A 22,784-nucleotide genomic window follows, 5' to 3' on the forward strand; every position below is an offset into this window, starting at 1 on the left:
TTCTATCCTGTTTGAATTCCACCTAGGAATAAAGGAGAATAACCTCCATTATAGTTAAAATAGTGATGCGGATGTCAGTACGGTACCCTTTCTCCTGTCTTTTTAGTAGAGGAAAGACAATAACTTAAGGTAAATTCAGTAGGAATTGCAAATAGAAATTGTCAGATGAGTCAGTTGCCAAAAGAGAAAGGTCAGAGTATCTGAAATTCTAAAGAACTATAAGCTGTCAGCACAATCAATAATAGATCAATGGACCAAGATTTAGTACATTGACAATTCCTGCTGGAAACCTCAAATATCAGGTAGCTATATTACAATAATGGAGAGATTGATATCACATGTGAACACTATTAATTACAACATGCATTGAAAATTCCAGGCTTGGGAAGGAGAATTGCTGTAGAATATAGCTTGGATTACACAATTTAGCAAAGCTAAAATGGTTTGGTCAGTTGGTGATTCAATGCTTTGTGGGAAGAAGCTACAAATTTTTCATATTGTTACCAGACCATTCCCTACTTTTTGAAACACAACCAATGCTTCGTTAACAGAGGTTTTTGTGCAAAACCGGCCACTTGATCAATCATGGTTTAACAAACCACAGTGGCTGAGTTCCACCACACAAAGAAAAACAATCTATGATGGCTTAATGTCAATGGAGATTCTTAGTCATCCAGGTCATGGTTGTCCCAAAGATGCTTTTTTCAAGAGGCAACTGTACTTTCTGGGTTTTCTCATCCAAGAAGCTCAGAGCTGAAGAAGCTTCTTGGATAAGAAGTGAAACATCTTCAAAGAAAAATCAGAAAGTCCAGTTGCCTCTTGAAAAAAAACATCTTTGGGATTATAATGATTTAGCAAGCAGCAGTATGTGACCAACTGTGTCATCAATCAATCAGGACAGAGCTGGAAGGGACCTTGGAGTTCTTCTAGTCCAACTCCTCTGCTCAAGCAGGAAACTCTTTACCATTTTAGACAGGTGGCTGTCCAGTCTCTTCTTAAAAACGTCTCCAGTGACAGAGCGCCTACAATTTCTGGAGGCAAGCTGTTCCACTGGTTAATTGTCCTCAGTGTTAGGAAGTTTCTCTTTTAATTCCAGGTTGCTTCTCTCCTTGATGAGTTTTTATCCATTGCTTCTTGTCCCTCTCTTCTTTGTGGCAGTCCCTCAAATATTGGAACATTGCTATCATGTCACCCCAATTCTTCTTTTCTTTAGACTAGCCAAACCCAATTCCTGCAACCTCAGCTGGCTTGAACCTGGTGAATAAATGGAAAAAGGACCCCTGGGAAATCCCATCCCCACCCTTTTTAATCTATAAACCATACACTACATTTCTTATACAACTGGGGAATGCTAAGCTTTTAGGCTAACGAGATCTCAAACTGTCAGCAGATAATGTTAGATGAGTGACTATTGAAACTTTGGGGCTCAAAACTGAAAAACATTTGGAAAATGCATAACTTGACTCTGCTTACAGGTCATCCTTGGTAGAGGGTCCCCTGCTTGAGCAGGGGGATGGACTAGAAGACCTCCAAGGTCTCTTCCATCTGTTATTCTGTTATCTATCTCTCCATCCACCCACTTTTCTATTCCCACTCTTCTCTTTCTTCCACCCCTCCTCGCCTCCTCCTCTCGCGAGACTTCCTTTCTCCCGCGCGACCTGCAGGCGGCGCGCTCTTCCCGTCTCTCAGGGAAAAGGGCGGTGTGCGATGCCTGCCGGGAGGCGTAGTTTCCCGCCGCCTTCCGTCGTCTGGAGCGGCCGAGGCCCGTGACGCCACACAAGGCCGTCGAGCGCGGCGGGTAGGCCGAGGCGGCGGAGAGCGGTTCTTCGGTCGGCTGTTTTTCCTCTCGCTCGCTCCCTCCCGGCCGGGGACTGGGAACATGGCCGGATGCAGCACTTGCGCCGCCGTCGCGGCGCGACTCGTCAGCTCATCGCTGCCATCGGCGTGCCGAGGTAAACCCGCCCGGCCGCAGGACCCTCTTCCCTCAGCCGCCGTGTCCCCTCAGCAAGCCCTTTCCCCTCCTCTTTTCTGCCGTCCCTGAGGCGGGGACTACAACACTCATCGGTCACAGCTGCACATCTGGAGGCCCGGGGTGGGAAGGAGGCCCTTAATCTGATCCCCTTTTCTGGGGGGGGGGGGTTTTGCATGTGACAGGAGTGGGGGAGCGACTCTCTTCATGGGGAGGCGGAGGCAGGACAAACCCCCCCCTCCCCAACCTTTGGATTAGAAGCACTTGTTTGTTTTTATTTTGTGGGGTGGAGGTGGGCAGGTGTGCCTTTAAGTGTGCATGCACGCCCATATATTGTTATCCTGACGTGTGTGTGTGTGTGTGTGTGTGTGTGTAAAGGCAGCACCATGTCAGGATAACAATTGCAAATAAAGCAAAGCCAAAAGAAAAAAATCAATAGCAAATCTTAACATACAGGCTAATAATTGTAACAGTAATATAATTTACAGTAATTATAGTAATACAACCAAAAAAAAAAGATAAAAGAAAATGACCTTTTACTAAATTTCTGCATACATTAGCGTATTTACAATTTTTCCATCTTATATGCATAATTGTATACATCCTTATTCTCCATACTAAGTTATTGTCATTCGTACCCTTCCCTCTCATTTCTACCTTGTGGAAACTTGCACTTGTTGATTTTTTGGGTCTCCAGCAAATACCACTCATCTTTCTTTCCTGTCTTTCCCCCCCCCTTCAAAAATTTTTATTTTACTTTATGTATTTATTTGATTTGTCAATTGTTTACAAGATAATAAGTATAAGAATAAACAGGAGTATGAATGAAATGGGGAGAGTAGGACAGGGACGTTTTTCTGGCTGTTGTTTGAGCCTCGGGACACCTTCGTCCAGCAAGCTGTCTTTGTAGGGGGATGGAGTTTATTTATTAAATAAATTGAAATGTATTTTAAATTTCCTCCCCATTTTGCCATAGGCGTGGGGGACTCTGGGAGATTGCCCTTACAAATGCAGGTAGTCTTTGACTTACGGCCACAGGAGTGCCCAACATTTCTCTTTTGTTCAGTGAGTTTTGCCCTGTTTTTTTTACGACCTCCATAGCCACCGTTGTTAAGTGAACCCCTGCAGTGGGATAAGGTGGTGAAGTCCATCTGGCTTCCCCATTGACTTTTTTTGCTTGGGATGCAGCAACGGTCATAAGTATGAACCGATTGCCAACCGTCTGAATTTTGATCACGTGAGCATGGGGAGATTGCAAAGGTTGTAACTGAAAAATAGTCCTAGGTCATTTTTTTCAGAGCTGTTGTAATGTTGAACGGTCACTAAATGAACTGTTGTAAGTCTACCTGGACAATAAAAACATAAGCTGAAAAGTAGAATCTATCTGCTAAGGGGGATCCTGTTTAAGATGAGGCTGCTCTAGGATGGTTAATGCTTCAGTGTCTATTTCACAAATGAAAGCGTAATATGACCGCAATTGAAAAAGTGGGCACAATTCTTAACAGCCTCCTTACTTAGCAATGCTGTGGAGAGACCTGGCCCATAAAATTGCCAAAGGTTTGACACAACTGAATGAATAACATCACTTAGCAACAGAAATTGTGGCTCCAATTGTGGTTGGAAGTCAAGGATATTTAGGTTTGAATTTTCTTGAGTGGATGCTCCTCTTAAACCCAGTGAGAACTTGGCAATTCCGTAGACATGTCTAGATTTGCAGTGTTGTTTCTTTTTTTGTTGACTTTGTGTTTGTTTGTGGTATTCTGTTCTGCTAGATCTGTGCTTAATTTTGTTTAGATCTTGTTTGCTTATGTGCAACTATTGGCTTTTTTGTTATCATAAAACTGATAATTGTATCCTGGAAGGCTGTTAAATTTATCATAAGATTCTTTAGTGTCTTAACACATAAAGCTATATATATATTACTCATTGGCAATTTGGGGTATTTCAAATTTGGATTAATGAGCAAACAATATTAAAGGGAAGGTCATTCATCAGCCGAGCAAAGTTTTACTTATTTCATATCCTCATAGCATTTTTTAAGATACGATACCACAAATATAATTCAGCTTGTTTATTTGTATATTTTCTCTTCTCTACTTTATTCTGACAGGACAGATCTATGCCTATCTACCCAGAAGTAAGTCCCATTTATTGATGTTTCCATTAGACTTAGTGATGGATAAGTATATACCAATTTGCCCTTAATAATGTTTATGTCTTAAATAGTCTTGCCAGAATACCATGTGTGGAGAAGAGACCTTTGTAATGTTGCTTCAGATTGATCAGGGTTCATGCTCACTGCAAAATAATGCCCAATCTGTATACTGAGCTTTGATTCCTCATGAACTATTGTGTAAGCTCTTTGCTCTGTTGTGCTGATGAAAGATTTTTCTAGGATTTAGTGTTGGGGCATTGCTTGACAGGCATTGCTTGAACACCGCTGTGATCTTGGTGAAACAAACATATTTTGTTTGGCCTATAATGTCTCCAATTTTTTTAAAAAAAATGAATAAAAATTCTGCTTCTGTAGGGTTTAGTTAGCGTATCTGTAAAGTATTCTGTGTATTCCTACTTTCATGTTACTTGCACAGTCAAGCAACATACTGACTGGTTCACACATTTTGCTAGGCCATTGTTTTTTCTGCCTGAAAAAGCCACAGTGGTTGACTTCATGTGTGCAAAAATAACACGGGTATTTGTTTTTAAGAATTTGCACAATGAACATTCTAACTTCCATCACTGGTAATTGCTTTGCTACAGAGAAGCAACTTATTGTCTTGAATTATTTAACACCAAAGCTGAAAATAAATATTATTTTCTAACATCATATCACAATCTTTTATTCTACCTTCATGTACTAACAAACATTGTTCTTAGGTGTCCTATCTGTCTTTTGCTATCACATTCGCCTGGGCTTAGAATTAACCTTTTTTGGTTTCAGCATATCATTGTCTGATCTTATAATTATACACCAGTGTAATATTATTAGACATATCATAATTATACACTTGAAATATTCAAATATACTTCAGGTATTATTAGTATAAGAATAGTAAACATGTAAATAAGTAGTTGCAAACCTAACACTGGGTATAATCAAGTAGTTATGCTTTCTGCTAAATTGCAGTTTAATTTTTAAAAAACTGGAAAGTGAACATTTTTGAAAAACAAGTTGACATTTCCTCAAGCAATCTTTTTTGAGAATTGCAGACATTGGACTGGTTCTGTTATATTCAAAGCATAAATGGATATGTACTAGTACAGTACTCTAAAATTCAGAACTGTCTGGTTCTTAAGTATAGAAAACAGGCACAATCTGTTCTATACAGACATCTCTGCAAGGTTTGAGTTGTAAAAGCCAAAGTAGCAAATTGAATCTGAATTTGCAAGGGAAGAATCTTGCATAATAACATTCTGTAGTTTGGCACTAGCCATAATCTGAATTAATAGGTACTTTCACATAGACAGATAGGCTTGTGAAATTAATTTATGCAAAGGAGAGCAAGCCAGATTCATGATCTGAGTTTGTTAGAATCAAGACACAAACAGAGCAGCATTCATGCAGAAAACAGAAATGTAACTTATTATTCTGCAAAGACAGCCATTGTGTGATTCTGAGTTATGCTGGAACTCAAATAATTTGAATGCTAATGCTATACAAATCCAGTTAACAAGCAGTAATTGAGGTAAATAAACTTTGGAATGCTATCTAAATTCTGCCAGGCAAAAGATTTTCAACATCCTTGATGTTTTGCTGTTGTCCTTTTAGTAAGGTCAAGGGTACACTCCCTGGCAATTTATTTTTGTAAGTATTTATTATGTTGTTCTTGTTATGATAAATTGCTTTGAGACTGTTGGTCATTTTAAAAATTACCAAAATAAAAGAAGAAGAAAATACCTTTTATGGGGAAATAATGCTAGGGGCTTAATATATAACAGATGCTATTCCTCATGTCTATGATTCTCAGTCCTCCAGGTCACAGTTGTCCCAAAGGTGATTTTTCAAGCAGCAACTGGACTTTGTTTTTTTCCAAAAGGAAAAAAAAAACAAAGTCCAGTTGCCTTTTGAAAAAGTACCTTTGGGATGCCGTTCCTCAGCACAAATTACTTTGTGAAAGTATCCCCCATTATGTGTTGTATAAATTTGGTCTGCATTTTGAGCATAGTTGCACTCTAGTCCTAAAAAGAATATTCATATTAGGGAGGAAAATTGGCCATAGAAGGGGAGGACTTGTTAATGGGATTTGATTGTTTATTTTTAACTCAAGGTTTTCCAACCTTGGCAAGTTTAAGAGAGTTGGATCAGACTCATGATCCAGGAGGGCTGGCTGGGGAATTCTGGGAGTTGAAGTCCAGGCATCTGAAGTTGCCATCGTTGAGAAAATCTCTTAAGGGAATGAGATCTAATGACTTCTTGGGTTCAAGGTTCAACAAGTGGATTCCATGAAGTGGGGGATAAGTTACACCGAAAAGATACACCAGATAATCAAATATCTTTCGTTTCTTTTTCCTTTTTCAGGAATTCCATGTGGCCGTTCCTGCTTCTCTGCTTTAGGAATAATTGGGACTTGTGAAACTCAGCCTCTAAGAATTGTTCCTTTTAGAACTTTTTCTGAAACACCAGCATACTTTGCTTCTAAAGATGGTGCAAGTAAAGATGGTTCGGGAGATGGCAGTAAGGTAAACACTTTGTGTGTTGTTTCAAAAAATACAACCCTATCCCACATACCATAGACAATCCTTGACTTATGACTGCAATTGTGTCTGGAATTTTGGCCCTAAGTCATGCCGGTTATGAAGCAGGTCATCATATGACTGACCCAGGTTTATAGCTGTCAGAACTTTGAATCATCAGGATCATAAGTACCTTTCTGGGCAGTCTGTTGTAGCTTTGAATGGTTGCTAAGTGACAAGTCATAAGTCGAGGGCTGCCTGTAGGGCAAAGAAATGTACATGTTTTGAGTGATCTCTTGAATCATGGCATCTCCCATCTAATTCAGTACAGAGAGATGGACACAGGGACCAGGTCGGAGGCCATAAACTAAGTCACTGATTTTGAAAAAAAAAACACCTTAACTGTGACTTGGAATGCAGTTGTCTGAATTTAAGCAACATGTTCATGCTGTCAGAGGACTTTTGATCTTATAAAGCTAAGTAAATGAAAAACTGAACACAGACAAATTACTTTAAACTCAAACTTGCTGTCTGGGATTTTTTAAAAGCACAGATGGTGATTTGGAGCATAAATTATGTTGAAATACTCAATGTAATTGTTAAGTTGAGCAATCAATGTTCATGTTTAGAAATTGGTGCCTTTTAAAATTCAGCAAAGATACTTTTCGGATTAAATGCTTGATATATTCTGTATGAAGATTATCTTTGGCTTACGAATATGGCTGGCTTGCCGAGGAAACAACATTGAGCATCTGCTACAGCTGGCACCCTCCACTTGAGTTTTCTGCCAACGATGAGAGTTTCCTGGCCCCATTTCCCTTGGCTGCGTATGGAAAAAGAAAATGGAGAAGTGTTCTCCGCTTGTTCCTGTGTCCTCTTTTTGACAGCCTGGGGACTGACTTGAGGAGGAAGCAAATGAGTAGCTTTGTTGTTGTTAGTCGCGAAGTCATGTCCGACCCATCGCGACCCCGTGAACAACGTTCCTCCAGGCCTTGCAGTCCTCTACCATTCTCTGGAGTCCATTTAAGCTCACTCCGACTGCTTCGGTGACTCCATCCAGCCACCTCATTCTCTGTTGTCCCCTTCTTCTTTTGCCCTCAATCTTTCCCAGCATTAGGCTCTTCTCCAGTGAGTCCTTCCTTCTCATTAGGTGGCTAAAGTATTTATGAGTAGCTTTAACAGTAGGGAAAGGAAACTGAAGGAGATTCCCTAAAGGTTTATTGTTAATGTGTGTGTGTGTGTGTGTGTGTGTGTGTGTGTGTGTAGTGAATTTTGGGCAACTTTTTTCCCTTGATCTATTGGAATCAGAAGCACGTTCAAGTGAATGGTGACACTTCACTGAAGATGCCAGTTTCACTCACACTTGGAGGTATCTGCTTCCCTATGAACATTTGGTGTTATGTTTGGATTTTAAAGAACACAACACACAGTTTGAGAGAGAAAAGGAAGGCAAGGTTACAAGTGGAGATCACAACTCTTTGTGCGGAGGGGAGGGTAGTTGCTGATCCCAACATAGCGGAAGATGTACAGGTAGTCCGTGACTTATGACCATTCATTGAGTGACCGAAATTACAACAACACTGAAAAAAGTGGCTTAGGCCCAGTTTTCACACGATTATTGGAGCATGCCCATGGTCACATGATCAAAATTTGGATACTTTGAAACTGGCTCATATTTATGAAGTTGCAGTATCCTGGGGTCATGTGATCCCCTTTTGCAACCTCCTGACAAGCAAAGTCAATGGGGAAGTCAGATTCACTTAATGTTACTAACTTAACAACTGCAGTGATTCACTTAACAGGCTGTGGCAAGGAAGGTTGTAAAATAGGGCAAAGTTAACTGTCTCAGCAAAAGAAACTTTGGGCTCAATTGTGCTCATCAGCCGAGGACTAACTAGTAGCTAATTATAAATCTGTTGTCTGACTTTTAAGATCCTGTTTCTTTTCTTTTTCTTTTTAATTAGAAAACTGCTGGGGAAGGCAGTGGTAAAAAGTCAAGTTCCGGAAACTCAGGAAAAGGTGGAGGCCAGCTGCGATGCCCAAAATGTGGTGATTTATGCACACACGTGGAGACTTTCGTCTGTAAGTTCTACAAGACATATCTTCTGACTTTCTCAGTTTTTGTAAAAAAAAAAGAACTGCATTATTTGCTTAAGGTGCTAACACTTAATCCATCCTGCATGTCAGTCATTTTGCAAAGGAGTTTAGATATCGATTCTTGAATGCTGTGGAAATAAGTACCATTCCACTTAACATCCAGAGTTTGGAATAACAACTATGGTACTAACAACACAGCTACATATTACTGTTTACAGAAACCATGTCCTTGTGCTGTTTTGGTCCTTCTCTTTTATTTGCTGATTCAGCATGTCCTAATCAAAGAAATTAATGGAGGGTAAATACTACAGCATGTTTCTCAGCTGTATAATAATCAGCCATCTGATCTTAAAAGCTGTCAATGCAACCTGCATTAGAAGCCCTGATATTAGGTAGTCTTTATAATATGCTTGAATCTTGATCTCTTAACTCTTTTTTTTTCTTTCTTGCTAACTTCAGAGTGATTTTGTTCTACATGTAGCATATCAGCTTTGTGTGTGATATTCTGCAAAGGGTAGAGGCGTGGTTATTAGCCCTAGTTACTGGTGTCTTTGCATTAATTGCTACATGGCAGTTTCCCTCCAAACAAAGGGTGGGACCTGTATTTCATGTTCCAAAATTGTGCTTTATCACTGTCGACCGCTTACTCACCAATCTTTCAACATGACAAGGAAAAAAACCCTTTATGTGATTTCTTTTCTGGTATCTCAAGTGGCATTATAAATCTATGTTTATGTCCTCCTGGCAGCTAAGATTGTTGGAAATAGATAGGTTCATGTTTTAGAAACTGATTATCTGCTAGAACTAGCTTTTTTTTTTAACACGGGACTTTAAGCTACATTTCAAGGAAACGAATGTTAATGTTTTTTATTTACTTATATTCTTACCTTCGTAAGAGTTCAGGGGACAAATGAAAGTTTATCTCATAGCCGCTTTCTGAAGTAGATTAGTTTGTGAACAAGGCAGCAGTTTTGCTAAAGTCCTCTGACTGATATGGTATATGAAAAATGTTAAAGCACACCAGATTTTCTTAAAAGCATGTCATAAATATTAACAGTAATCCAAGCAACAAAAAAACTGCTATGTTAAGCAAAGCCACCTAAATGGTTTGAATAGAAGGCTATGGTGAACTCTTTATCAAGAAGCAAGTAATAAAGAACATTTTTAGACAAGAGCTTGTACCTGAATGAGATCTCCTGGTGCATATCAGCAGTAACCCAAACTCCATACTAGTTAATCACTACCATTGACAGGCAGAATTTCAGGGTTAGCAAGCTTTGTGCAGCATTGTGGTGTAATACACAGTTTCCAGCAGAGATCTGTGGCCTTTGTTTTTGCCATACTCTTTTAGAATAAGATTCGAAAAATTCATGTGGACAATGGCTATTGAAGGACCATTTTTTCTCACTTCAGCGTGTTCAGTTAGAAAATAAATCCCATACACCAATACCCATGGTTCTTAAATGAATAAATAAAATTGAATTTTACTTAGAAAGTAGAATAGATTTGGTGTTCTATATTATGCTTGATTTCATGTCTAAATTACCTCAAAATAGTTCCCTTATACCCCTCTCATTTACAGGAAATATCCGGTATGCAAAATTAATTATTTAACCATACAGTGCACCAGATTATATAATCAGTAATCACATAAGATATATCTAACACTTGAAGCATTAAAAACAAGTAAAGAATTCCAAATGTCACACCAAAATTCCACTAATGTTTACCGCAAACTGTTCTAGTCTTCCAAATGTGTTAAAGATCCTATCAAAATTTAGGTTTGGTCAATTTCCCGTAGAAGAGGCATCCTAAAGCCATTAAATGACATAGTGCCAAAGCTGCAATGCTACTGAGGAACTTTTAACTTTTAAGTTCAATCTCAAGATGAGCTGGAGAGTAAAGTCCTTATGATTCTTGTGAGTTTATAATGAGTTATAATGGAGATGGTCCACAAATACTTAGATCTTTAAAAGTTAAACTCAGGTCTTGCATTGAACTTAAAAACATTTAGAAAGGCAGTGAAAATTCTGGATCAAAAGTTGAATGTTCTGATTTATAAGCACCAGGGGAAAAAAGCCTGAGGTTGCCTCATTAGGTCCAACTGAAGATTCCAAACTTTTTGGGAATTGTTTAAAATATTTGGAAATCATGCCTTAAGATAACTTTAAACAATGGGAAAGGGAGTATTTGTTTGCTGTCTCAACCACCACTCAGAACAATGGTAATTGATCCTGAGAATTGCTGTACATTCATTCTTAAGTCTATGTAAATATATATGATGTCATCCCTTTGTCTAAGAATGTGCATGGCACAGTAGGAATAAATATACTGCAATCACAATATGCACAGTTTTCAAGTAGATGAAAAGCCCATTTTCTGGGCGATTGTTTTCAAAAATCTTGTGAAAGAACATAGGTATCAAACAGCAGTTTTCATGCGACTGATCTCTTATGTGCAGAAAGTCAGGCAGTGCTACGTGGCCTGGGGCTTTTCAGGAGAAACTTGAATTGGGACTTGCATGGCTGGAATTTAGTCTATCATTAGAAGTTTGTGAAATTGACTCCAGGACGTTTTTTCATTTGAAAAAGGAGAGGGAGGCTTATAGTAACAAAAATCAGTGCTTTTCAAACCTTTCAAACTGACAGGGGCCCTCTGTGGACCAAGGTCTATTCTCCTCCTTCCTATCCTTATTTTATTTACGTATTCATTCTGTAAGCACTGTATTTCAAACCGACTGTTTTAACTTGCCTGGTTGGAAAACCAGCTGTTGCCAAGCAGGTTCTGATTCTACTTTTTTGCAGCTTCCACCCGCTTTGTGAAATGTGAAAAATGCCACCATTTCTTCGTTGTGTTGTCAGAAGCCGACTCCAAGAAAAGCATCCTTAAAGAGCCAGAGACAGCGGCAGAAGCTGTAAAATTGGCCTTCCAACAGAAGCCACCACCTCCACCCAAGAAGGTAAGTCAATTAACCTTAGCTGAGGGGACATCACCTCTTTCATAGTGTATGCTTTTTTAATTTAAATGATTCATCTAAATTTTCCTAGCCTATGGCTGGCTGTCCATCTTCCTTAGTTGGGCCCTTAATCTACCATCTCTTGTGAAATCATACTACCCTTTCATCTAGTCCAAGAGTTTTGGTCACCACAATGTAAAAAACACGTTGAGACTCTACAAAGAGTGCAGAGAAGATCAACAGAGATGATTAGGGGACTGGAGGTTAAAACATACAAAGAATGGTTGCTGGAATTGAGTATGTCTAGTGAAAAGGAGGACTAGAGGTGACATGATAGCAACCTTCCAATATCTACCACGAGACAGCTGAAGGCCGGACAAGAAGCAGTCAGTAGATGGGAATTAATCAAGGAGAGAACAAACCTAGAACTAAGGAGAAATTTCCTGACAGTGAGATCAATTAACCAGTGGAACAGCTTGCCTCCAGAAGTTGTGGGTGCTCCATCACTGGAGGTTTTGAAGAAGAGACTGGACTGCCATTTGTCTGGAATAGTGTAGTGCAGGGGTGCCAAACTCATGTCATCATGCAATCGTCACGTGACATATCGGGACTTTTTTTTGCCATCCATAAACCGAGCATGAGCGTGGCCAGTGTGTGACGTACCCGGCTCACGGGCCAGGAGTTTGACAGCCCTGAGGTAGTGTCTGCTGCTCGAGCAGGGGGTTGGACTAGAACACTTCCAGCGTCCCTTCCAACTCTATTATTCTGCCCTGTTTTACTGTTATATTTTATGTGACACTTCCCAACCATCCCAAAATTTGTTTCCATTCCTCATGTTTTCCAAGACCCGTTTAAAGTACTGGGGCCATCTCACGTATTCTCGATTTTTCCAAGAATTACACTTTTAAAGAACAAGAAAAGCCTCTTGGTTTCCAAAAAGACCTTGTTGGCTTCCCTAGTTTTGTAGGCCCCCTATAGCTTCCCTGAAATATTGTAAGCACTAGAGCTGTGACAGCTACCCTTTTTGCTGTAGTGTGGCAAAAGCATGTGCACACCTGCGCGACAGCATGTGCGCGTCCAGATCCATAATGTAATGCTCACGTACGGCACCCCACTGCGCATCCACACGCACCCCGCGCATGTGCGGCACAGACCTAAAAATCAGCTGGCCAGCAGGAGGTACTGGGGCGACGTCTCGCATGCCCGCCGAGAGGGCTCTGTGATACCACCTGTGGCACATGCCCCATAGGTTCGCCATCACGGCATTATAGTTTTGAAAAACTTTAGAAAAAGAGTGTTTGCTGCAGTTGCCACCTGAGAGCTTTCCCATCATTAAAAAAAAAAAACCCTCTGCATTGTCAACTCCCCACCCCAAAGCAATGGGGCAGACAAAGAATCTTAAAAGCTCACAGTATTAAAAACAGTTTGCAGAGGGAAAAAAAAACCTCTTGAATCTTAACTAGCTGAAAGGTAAACAACAGCCCTGAAGCCTTAGCAGTCAGGCCTTCCCTCCCCCTCTGACCCTGGATTTTTATTCTTTCTCTCTATTGAATGAAGCCCCTTGTGTCGTTGAGGATGTGTTGGCTTTTTTCTGCTAGATTTATAACTACCTCGACAAGTACGTTGTTGGTCAGTGTTTCGCAAAGAAGGTGCTTTCGGTTGCCGTGTACAATCACTACAAGAGAATCTACAACAACATCCCTGCTAATCTGAGGCAACAAGCCGAAGTTGAAAAACAGGCTTCTCTGACTCCAAGAGGTTGGTAGAGCATTTTACGTTGTGTTCAGGGACAGCTTGGCACAAACTTTCCTCCTGTGGTCTACGTGAAAATGACTGTTTAAAAAAAAATGCAGAGGGTGTTGGTGTTAGTAGCTCACTTAACACAAGGAGCGGATAAGTGGTACTTGTTATTTTCTCCTTTTTAATTTTTTTTTTTTTTTTTTGCAAATTAGCCCTTAATAGTAAAACTATTATCCCCCTGATTAGTCCTAAGTCTTCCTTAATAACTTAAAATAAATAAAAAATAAAGCTGAAAAAAGGTAGAAAACACATATCTAAAAGAGGCCACAGAAAAGAAAATGAGGGAAGATATATATATTTGAAATAAATCAAATTGAAATACAGTTTTTTGAGGTAAAAAATAGATCTTCAAATGGAAGACTGCAATGAGAGCAGACCAAAAATTTTTACTGCCTTCTAGAGCAGTTTTTCTTTCCCGTTATTAAAATATTTTAAAAGCTGCTTTAAATACCTGTTTTAGTTACATATTCTCTGTACTTTCAACATATAGGAACTAACAGCTGGAATTCTTTCTGGTGTTTGCAAATAAATTCACATAAGGAATTTATGAATCCCGAATGACAAATATTTTCTTAATGGATAAGCAGTTTAGATACCTTTGATTCTGCTGTAAGCAGTAATAAAAACTGTATAGGGCCAAAGCCAAGTTATTTTCAGCATGGCATACATACTATTATTAGCAAATTTAAAAAAAAACAGATTAATACAAATCATCAGACAGACAAAAATGCAGTATTACTATTTTAAAAATTCATGGAAATGTTGCAGCCATCACGAGAGTAAGTGACTGTATTATTAAGGGGTGTAGTTTAATCAAAACATTTGATTTCCTATAATTATGCTGATATTAAAAGGGCGCATTAGGGATTTGCTATATTATAAGAGTAGAACTACTAAGTTCTTTAGTCTTCAATATGAAGGCTTCTTTGGCACTATCTGATACAGAAATATTTTCCCATTTTTATCCCATATTTTCCCATTTTTATCCCATGTGACTGCAATATTGGGAGGAAATCCTATTGATTTCAGCAGAACTTTCTTTCTGGCTAGACGTTTATCACAGGTAGTTCTTGACTTACGACCAAATTGAGCCCAAAATTGTTGATTAGCGAGACAGGTGTTAAGTGAGTTTTGCCCTGTTCTACACCTTCCTTGCCACAGTTGTTAAGTGAATCACTGCAGTTGTTAAGTTGGTAACATGATTGTTAAATAAATCTGGCTTCCCCACTAACTTTGCTTGTCACAAGTTCGCAAAAGGTAAATCCCATGACCGCGGGACACTGCAACCATCATAAATACGAACCAGTTGCCAAGCATCCAAATTTTGATCGCATGACCATGGATTGTAAGTGTGAAAATGGTCATAAGTCACATTTATCGGTGCTGTTGTAACTTCGAATGGTCACTAAATGAATGGTTGTAAATTGAGGACTACCTGTACGCAATAAAACCTGTACGCAATAAAACGCTGCAGAATTTGTTTTTTTTTTCTTTTATTGCCATGTAAAAACCATATATGCTTGTATTAGCAAGTCTTCTGTGTCATTTATAAGCTGCATTATAAAATTGTAAATATTTCACTGGTGAGTGTATGTGTGTGGGTGAGCATGTCTTTTCCTTGCTGTTAGTGATGTCCGTTGATCCATAAACCTGTATTCAGAAGAGGGCAAGAGGTGAAGAAAATGTAGTGCTTTTTAATATATCTCTATCTCTTTCTCCATCATATTACTATTTTCATCCTGTCTCATAGAATTAGAGATAAGAAGACGGGAGGATGAGTACAGATTTACAAGTAAGTGGTCTCTCCTCATGGCCTCCTCTGCAATATCTCCCCCCCCCTTATTTTAACCACAAGTAGCATTTAAACTGCAGCTGTGAAGAAACATTACAACTCCATCGTGTGTTCACTTTTCAACCAGACACCTGAGCCTCATTTTCGCTGTGAAGGTGAATTTGTGTCTCACCTTTGCCACTTTTAACCCACAGGTGATGAAAGGGCATTGAAGGAAAGAAAGAAAGAGAAAGAGAAAGAAAGAAAGAAAGAAAGAAAGAAAGAAATAGACCAGATCAGATTATGTATTTACTTAGTTGCTTAATTTCTGTGTATAAAGACACACTTATTGGCTAGAAAAGGATTTAATTGTGAACCTTTTCCTGCAGACTGCAGTGGTTCTATTCAGATACAGATTTACCCACTTCAGGGATGTTCAGATCTCTGTTTTTTTCAGAAGGTTCTCCATGTAAATCAGAATTTGGCCTCTTTACCCCACTGTAGTCAATGTTTACTTGGAATAAATAAACACACAGTAAATAACGAGGAGAGATAAAATGAATAGTTCCTCAGGTTTTTACCGGCTGAAATCTGTCAGAAATTTATTTTTTAAATATTTCCATGTAGGCTATGGAATGGAATTATTATCCTGTTGTTGGATTTTTTTCTCATTTTACATTAACGATGCCGAAACTAGAATGCAAGGACACTCCTGGGATCTGTGATGAATGAATGGAAGGGCACAAAGTCCTAAATTAATCTTTAAAAAAAGGATGCAATATTACATGTTACAGGGTTGCCAGGAACATTTGACTTTTTAAAGCTTTCCCCTAACTTTATTGTGAAAGATTTACACGATTTGAAGAGAAACCAAACATGTGTTTTAATTACTTGCAGAATAAATATTTCAATATTTCATAAAGGCATAATGCGTAGCTATCATTTTTGTGGAAATCTGAATTATTTACTTGGTTTAAATGGAATATTCCTGCGTTGCTAAACCGTTTGTTAGAACCTAAATCCACCCTTGACCTGAACCAAATGCTTGTTTGTTTTGTCTGTGCGTTGGAATGTTTTGCAAGTGCAGCTGTCGTGGTTTATGAACCACGGTTAATGGCTTAGTGTTGAATGTGACCTGCATTGTTACCTCCAATTCAAACAGTCAATATTAAAGCAATCCAGAAATTTTTGAGGTGTCTTAACTAAGCTGTTGTACTGCAAGACTAGTTTCTAATGGTCTTCTCTCTGGTAACTTTCAGGCAAGTGGAAGAATGTTTGGAATTGTAAATGTGCACACTGTATGGCCCATCAAGTCACTTCGTTTCTCAGTTTGTGGAATGCTTGTGTATTTCAGAACTTCTCCAGATTGCTGGCATTAGTCCGCACGGCAACGCTTTAGGGGCATCCATGCAGCAGCAGGTGAATCAACAGATGCCTCCAGAAAAACGAGGAGGCGAAGTATTAGATTCTGCCCATGATGACATCAAGCTTGAAAAAAGCAATATTCTGCTGCTTGGACCAACTGGCTCAGGTGTGTAAGCCCTGTCGGATCGTAAATCAAATTTAGAAAGTATTGTGCAAAATGCAATAGGTTAACAAATATGGTAGTTTCATAAATGTACTAGAGTTATACAGTATTACTTGAATAATAATTGCATTAGTTAACTTTACATAGAATTGTAAATAGTTATTGTTAAAATGATACACTTTTTTTCTTTTTATTTTAAAAACATTGTATCTATGGGGTTTCTTTTTCTTTCACGATGTATATAGTATATTTTGTGTTGTTTTGTTTTGTTTACTGTTTTTTAAAGCAGTAAAAGAATGAATAAAAAACATACAAAGTTTGAAGCACATTTAGTTGAAAGCACATAAATACACGTGCATTTATTTATGTACATAAACATTTATGTACATTTAATAAAGTAAATGAAGTTTGAATAAATTGGCAAAAAGGAACAGAAGCTATCATGTAGCATGAGTGGATCAGCTGTCCCTGATGCTACTCAGTTGGCCTTATGGATATTTGGCAGCAGATTTCTTTTTTTAAAAAAAGCATAAAGTTCTGTGCAGCTTCCTGCATCCCTATCTCTGCTGCTGAACAGACTCCCTCCCCAATCACAGGAAACAATTGGAAAGCTCCAGTCCACTGTACCTACAATGATATCATTAGCCCACACAGACACTTTCCCACTATGCTCTGAAAAAAATAAATACCTTCCAAACTGAACAAAATTCTTCTTTAGCCCAAAATACAGGATTTTTTTTTATTTCTGCTGCTTGAAGAATAGTTCAGCTTAGTTTGATGATTTTATGATCATGCAGTTTGGCTTTTAAATAATAGCCACCTCTGTTTCCCTGCGTTTCTCTGGCTATAAATCATACCATCTCTTTTGTAGCTTTCTAAACACCTCTTGTTCCAGGAATCCAATTAGGATTTGCTCCTCTAAAAGCTAATTTGGATTTAATACAAAGAGCCCATAAGCTCCCATGAGGGCCCTTCATATTTATTTGTCAGTGATAAACAAGATTATCAAGACTGGTCATAGGAGAAAGAAGTCCTCTTGAATACCAGAATCGTAGTGATAACTCAAAATTCAAGTACTTTGATGTGTATTAAGAATATTTACATCTACTGCTGTGTGTGTATGACAAACTTGTATGACAAACTTACATGACAAATCCCTGCAAATTTTGAAAAAGTGTGTGCTATTAACCATGGCAGTGGTTCTCAACATTTTCTTCAGCACGGATCCTTAAATATCTTTTGTGGCCATGGACCCCCAAAACTCAAGATTTAAACCATCACATTGCAGGCCTCTCTGTAATGACATGCCTCCCCCCCAACCAGGGGATCCATGCACCACAGGTTATGAACCACTGTTTTAATGCATTGGTTTTTTTCCCCAGCTAGAACAGTCACACCACCCAACTGGTAATCATTATTTCCATGGCAAAATAAAATGCATTTGAAACTCCAATTCTGTGATTTGCACTAACAGATTTTTTTTAAAAAAATAACGAATAGGTAAAACTCTGCTGGCCCAGACTTTGGCCAAGTGCCTGGATGTTCCTTTTGCAATCTGTGATTGTACCACTTTGACTCAAGCTGGTTATGTTGGAGAAGATATTGAGTCTGTCATTGCAAAGCTGCTGCAGGACGCAAATTACAACGTAGAAAAGGCTCAACAAGGTAAAGCCATTTCCCCTTTCCAAAACCATGTCGTGCTATTATTTTTTCCCCTTCATTTAGAATTCAGTGTTGCTGCATTCAGTTATTTTCTCCTCCTTGTTACATGCTACTCCCATCATAAAATAGGATTTAGTTGAAAGGAATGAAGTTAATTATTTCAACAGTACCAAAGCATCCCCTGATAGTAATTTTTAGGGAAAGATTAGATTTGTGGGAAAATGAAAAGAATTACACATGCAGCATGCAGCATTGGAGATCTGACCAGCTGGAATTATCCATGTGGCTGATTGAAGGAGCATTGCTCTTACTCTCAAATTGACTTTCTTTTCCTTCCTGACTCAACTACAAATCCAATGGCTCAACAAGATAAAACCATTTCCCGTGCCCTTCCCTCAAAGCATAGCTAAGGGCTGCTCCTTATGTTTGTGGAGATTCTCAGTCCTCCAGGTCATGGTTGTCCCAAAAGTGCTTTTTCAAGAGGCAAGTGGACTTCCTTCTTTTTTCTTTAGAGATGTTTCATTCTCATCCAAGAAGCTTCTTCAGCTCTGAAGAGCTTCTTGGATGAGAAGAGAAAACAGGGTGGATAAAAATAGATGATTATTTTAAAAACAAAATAATTAAAAAGACGGATTTTTTAATTTAAATTAGATTTTTTTTATTTTTATCAAATTTATTTTAATAAAATGCTTTTGGAGTAAAAATCTATAGTTTTCTATTTAAGATACATTCCTAATTTAGTTTATTCAGCATGAAATGGAGCTTAGTTATGTAGCATGAGGCTGTATATTCTGCCATATTGAGACTGTTCAGTGAGTCAACGGCAGGTCAGAGGAGGAGCCGTTCTGGGACAGAGATGACAATTGCTCTTCAAAAATTATGGTTTAAAATTGGGTTGATTTAAATCAAGACTTTTTACTAGTGATTTAAATTGTGATTTAAATTGACTTGATTTAAATAAAATCCAGTTGCCTCTTGAAAAATGCACCTTTGTGTTGCTCCTTATAACTTTGCTATTATTGAACCAGATATTTTTTTATCTTTGACCACCTCTTTTTATTCCAAGTGTATGTCTCAGGGAGCATTTTCTCCCCTTGTCACTACCATCCTAGAAAAAAAAACAGGGTACCTTATATGCTAATTGTTTGTGTAATTCAAAAGCTGCCTCTAATTTGCAGGCATTGTTTTCCTGGATGAAGTGGATAAGATTGGCAGCGTTCCAGGCATTCACCAGTTACGGGATGTGGGAGGAGAAGGAGTTCAACAAGTAGGTAACCTTCGCTTTCCCGCCCCGATTGAGAGAAGAACCAGTTTTATTTCCCTGGGAGGTGCAAGACTGAGGCAGAAGTTATTTTCTAAGCCGCCTTCTTAACTCTTTCATGGGCGTTCACACTAAGCATTGATAATGCTTATGGGAGCTCATCACTCCCTTTCTTAACAGGTTCATGCATCTTTGTGTAGGAGAAAATCACACCCTTACCAAAATTGGCAGAGCAAGCTTCTGTACCTTGAGCAAATTCTACACTCCCACTGAAGTTATTACCTAGTTGGGTAATAAAACATCTGGGACCAACTAAGCTCAGAGAGCACAAAAGACTCTACAGTTCAACCCTGAGCTCCACACATTTTGTCCTATTGGAACTCTCTGATTTGCCTCTCAAGACCTGTTAAGGAAACAGAAGGACAGTTGTGTAATTACATTCATTCAGTGCCCGTTTGACGGTTCCCATAGGCCGCAGTTAGTTACTGTTGTAAACTGCCTGAACTTGTTTTTAAGAATGAATGTGTTGCTTAGGCCTCTCCTATTTTTACATAGGGGTTGTTAAAATTACTGGAAGGCACCATTGTGAATGTCCCAGAGAAGAATTCCCGCAAATTACGCGGTGAAACAGTGCAGGTTGATACAACCAACATCCTCTTTGTTGCTTCTGGTGCATTTAATGGTCTGGATAGAATCATCAGCCGGAGGAAAAATGAAAAGGTAAGGAAATTGCATGCTTTAGCTATATAAAGAAGAGAACTCTGCTAAATATCCTCCAGAGGTCACCATTAAAAGGCAAAGATATCATTCAGTTCAGCTCACAAGGAAAATAGATTTTAGGATCATTCAGTATGGTAGGCAAATTTTCTAAGTCCTGGTTAATTTTGCTCAGTCTTAAGTTAAAATGCAGTGCTGATGCCAGCAATATTTAGAATAGAATAGAATAGAATAGAATAGAATAGAATAACAGAGTTGGAAGGGACCTTGGAGGTCTTCTAGTCCAACACCCTGCTTAGGCAGTAAACACTACACCATTTCAAACAAATGGTTATCCAGCATCTTCTTAAAAACATCCAGTGTTGGAGCATTCACAACTTCTGGAGGCAAGTTGTTCCACTGGTTAATTTTTCTGTCAGAAAATTTCTCCTTAGCTCTAAGTTGCTTCTCTCCTTGATTAGTTTCCATCCATTGCTTCTTGTGCCTTCAGGAGCTTTGGAGAATAGATTGACTCCCTCTTCTTTGTGGCAGCCCCTGAGATATCAGAACACTGCTATCATGTCTCCCCTAATCCTTCTTTTCATTAGACTAGACATACCCAGTTCCTGCAACAGTTCTTCCTATGTTTCGGCCTCCAGTCCCCTAATCATCTTTGTTGCTCTTCTTTGCACTCTTTCTAGAGTCTCCACATCTTTTTTACATCGTGGTGACCCAAACGGATAATATTTTTGCAAGGAAACTGATAAATGGGGAAGAGATTTTATATATGAATACACAATTTTGATTATCTTGGTTTGAGGATCATTCAGTATGGGTTAATAGCTCTCCTGTTTTAAATGCAGTGGGAGCTGGAGTTTGTTACGTTCATTTTGGAGACCACCTTTAAAAATGGGATATTGAAGCTTAAAAGACTGTATTTTCACCCACAAATTTATTGTCTAGCATCCAGGTTGCTCTACACAGACTCTACAGTGGCCATATTTTAGATTATTGCAGTCTGTTTTGCTAAAAGCATAATGCAATGCATTAAATAATTATGTGTAATACCAAAAGTTTTTAATATTTAAATATATATGTCACTTAGGGGGAAAAATAGATGTTATAAGAACAGGTGAATTAAAGGAGGTGCTGCACCCTTTATGAGGAGAATTAAGTTTTACAGAAACAGTCAAATACAACATTGAAAATGTTTTGCCAACTTTTTTAATATTGTACATTAATTGAAACCATCAAGCATCCTTTTTTTGTTGCCTGCTATTTTTCCCAGACTACCTTATACCACAAAGAGACAGCAGGACATAACAAAATTGTATACTTTTCAACTGTGACCAGTTGACACTGTTTGCATAAAATTCTTTTTTAAATTACAAGCTTCCAGTCAGAAATGTCTTCAAGAAGTCCTGATGTCTGGCAGTTTGCATCCAGCACTCTAAATATTTGTTAATCCAATAGAAGAGAATATTCATTAATAACCATATCCTTTTTAGGAGAAATGCTGTCATTGTCTGAAAGATGAAAGCTATCTTGTTCTTTAGTTGCTTTAATGACTTCTTTTGGACTAAATTTGTTTATCCAGGGCCTTTAGATGGAAAAAATGGATTCAAATCCTGTTGTGAAGTTTCTGGATAAGCTATATCCAATTTAGACTGATTTGTTGATCTTGTTGAAAGCCCTCTCTTTAAACTTCTCATGAAAAAATAGAGGAATGACAACAATTAAACTTCAGTTTTACAAACCAAATAGGGGAAAACATTATATATCACATTGGAATCTCCGTGTATCTAAATTTACAAATTATATGAAGTGTGTAAACATCCAGTCTAATTTATAAACCAGTGGATTTTATGATTCATTTAAAAAGGCTGACTCCATGTTCTCTTGGTTGCATTCAGTATCTACTGAACTTACTTACATACAATACAGAGGTTTTCCTCTATCCCATCACAGTTTTGGAAAAGATCCTTAGCTAAAGGGTGATTCCTCCCATATGCGCTTTGTATAATTTCCTGCAATGCATTTTCACACCCCCAGAACGAAACATTAGCTTTAGTTTTGTTATTAAAGCCAGAACCTTTTGCCTTGCAGTATCTTGGCTTCGGTGCCTCGTCAAATCTGGGGAAAGGCAGAAGAGCCGCAGCTGCCGCCGACTTGGCTAATCTGAGCAGCGAGTCCAATTCTGAGCAAGAGATGGAAGAGAAAGACCGCTTGCTTCGACACGTCGAAGCCCGGGATCTGATTGAATTTGGCATGATCCCTGAATTTGTGGGACGCTTACCGGTGGTCGTTCCCCTGCACAGCCTGGATGAGAAAACTCTTGTGCGGATACTTACAGAGCCCCGGAATGCAGTC

The 22,784-nt window shown here is 38.7% G+C and overlaps 1 protein-coding gene across 4 annotated transcripts in view; it reads left to right on the plus strand.

Moving 5' to 3' along the window:
• Window positions 1-1,668: 1,668 nt before the first annotated feature.
• The window catches only part of CLPX (caseinolytic mitochondrial matrix peptidase chaperone subunit X), a 25,982-nt gene continuing 4,866 nt past the window's right edge, over window positions 1,669-22,784 (plus strand). The window contains exons 1-12 of one of the 4 annotated variants that reach the window (XM_032232599.1): window positions 1,669-1,952; window positions 4,080-4,106; window positions 6,489-6,649; window positions 8,608-8,725; window positions 11,545-11,699; window positions 13,295-13,454; window positions 15,247-15,288; window positions 16,622-16,798; window positions 18,296-18,460; window positions 19,636-19,724; window positions 20,274-20,438; window positions 22,521-22,784. The exon at window positions 22,521-22,784 is cut by the window's right edge and continues 36 nt beyond it. In XM_032232599.1, coding sequence (XP_032088490.1) covers window positions 1,880-1,952; window positions 4,080-4,106; window positions 6,489-6,649; window positions 8,608-8,725; window positions 11,545-11,699; window positions 13,295-13,454; window positions 15,247-15,288; window positions 16,622-16,798; window positions 18,296-18,460; window positions 19,636-19,724; window positions 20,274-20,438; window positions 22,521-22,784 — 1,596 coding nt within the window. In that variant the 5' untranslated portion in view covers window positions 1,669-1,879. The remainder of the gene's footprint in view (window positions 1,953-4,079; window positions 4,107-6,488; window positions 6,650-8,607; window positions 8,726-11,544; window positions 11,700-13,294; window positions 13,455-15,246; window positions 15,289-16,621; window positions 16,799-18,295; window positions 18,461-19,635; window positions 19,725-20,273; window positions 20,439-22,520) is intronic. The other 3 variants (XM_032232601.1, XM_032232600.1, XM_032232603.1) reach the window with 3 other exon arrangements.

Source organism: Thamnophis elegans, chromosome 16 (genome assembly GCF_009769535.1).
Source record: "Thamnophis elegans isolate rThaEle1 chromosome 16, rThaEle1.pri, whole genome shotgun sequence".
Lineage (NCBI taxonomy): Eukaryota > Metazoa > Chordata > Lepidosauria > Squamata > Colubridae > Thamnophis > Thamnophis elegans.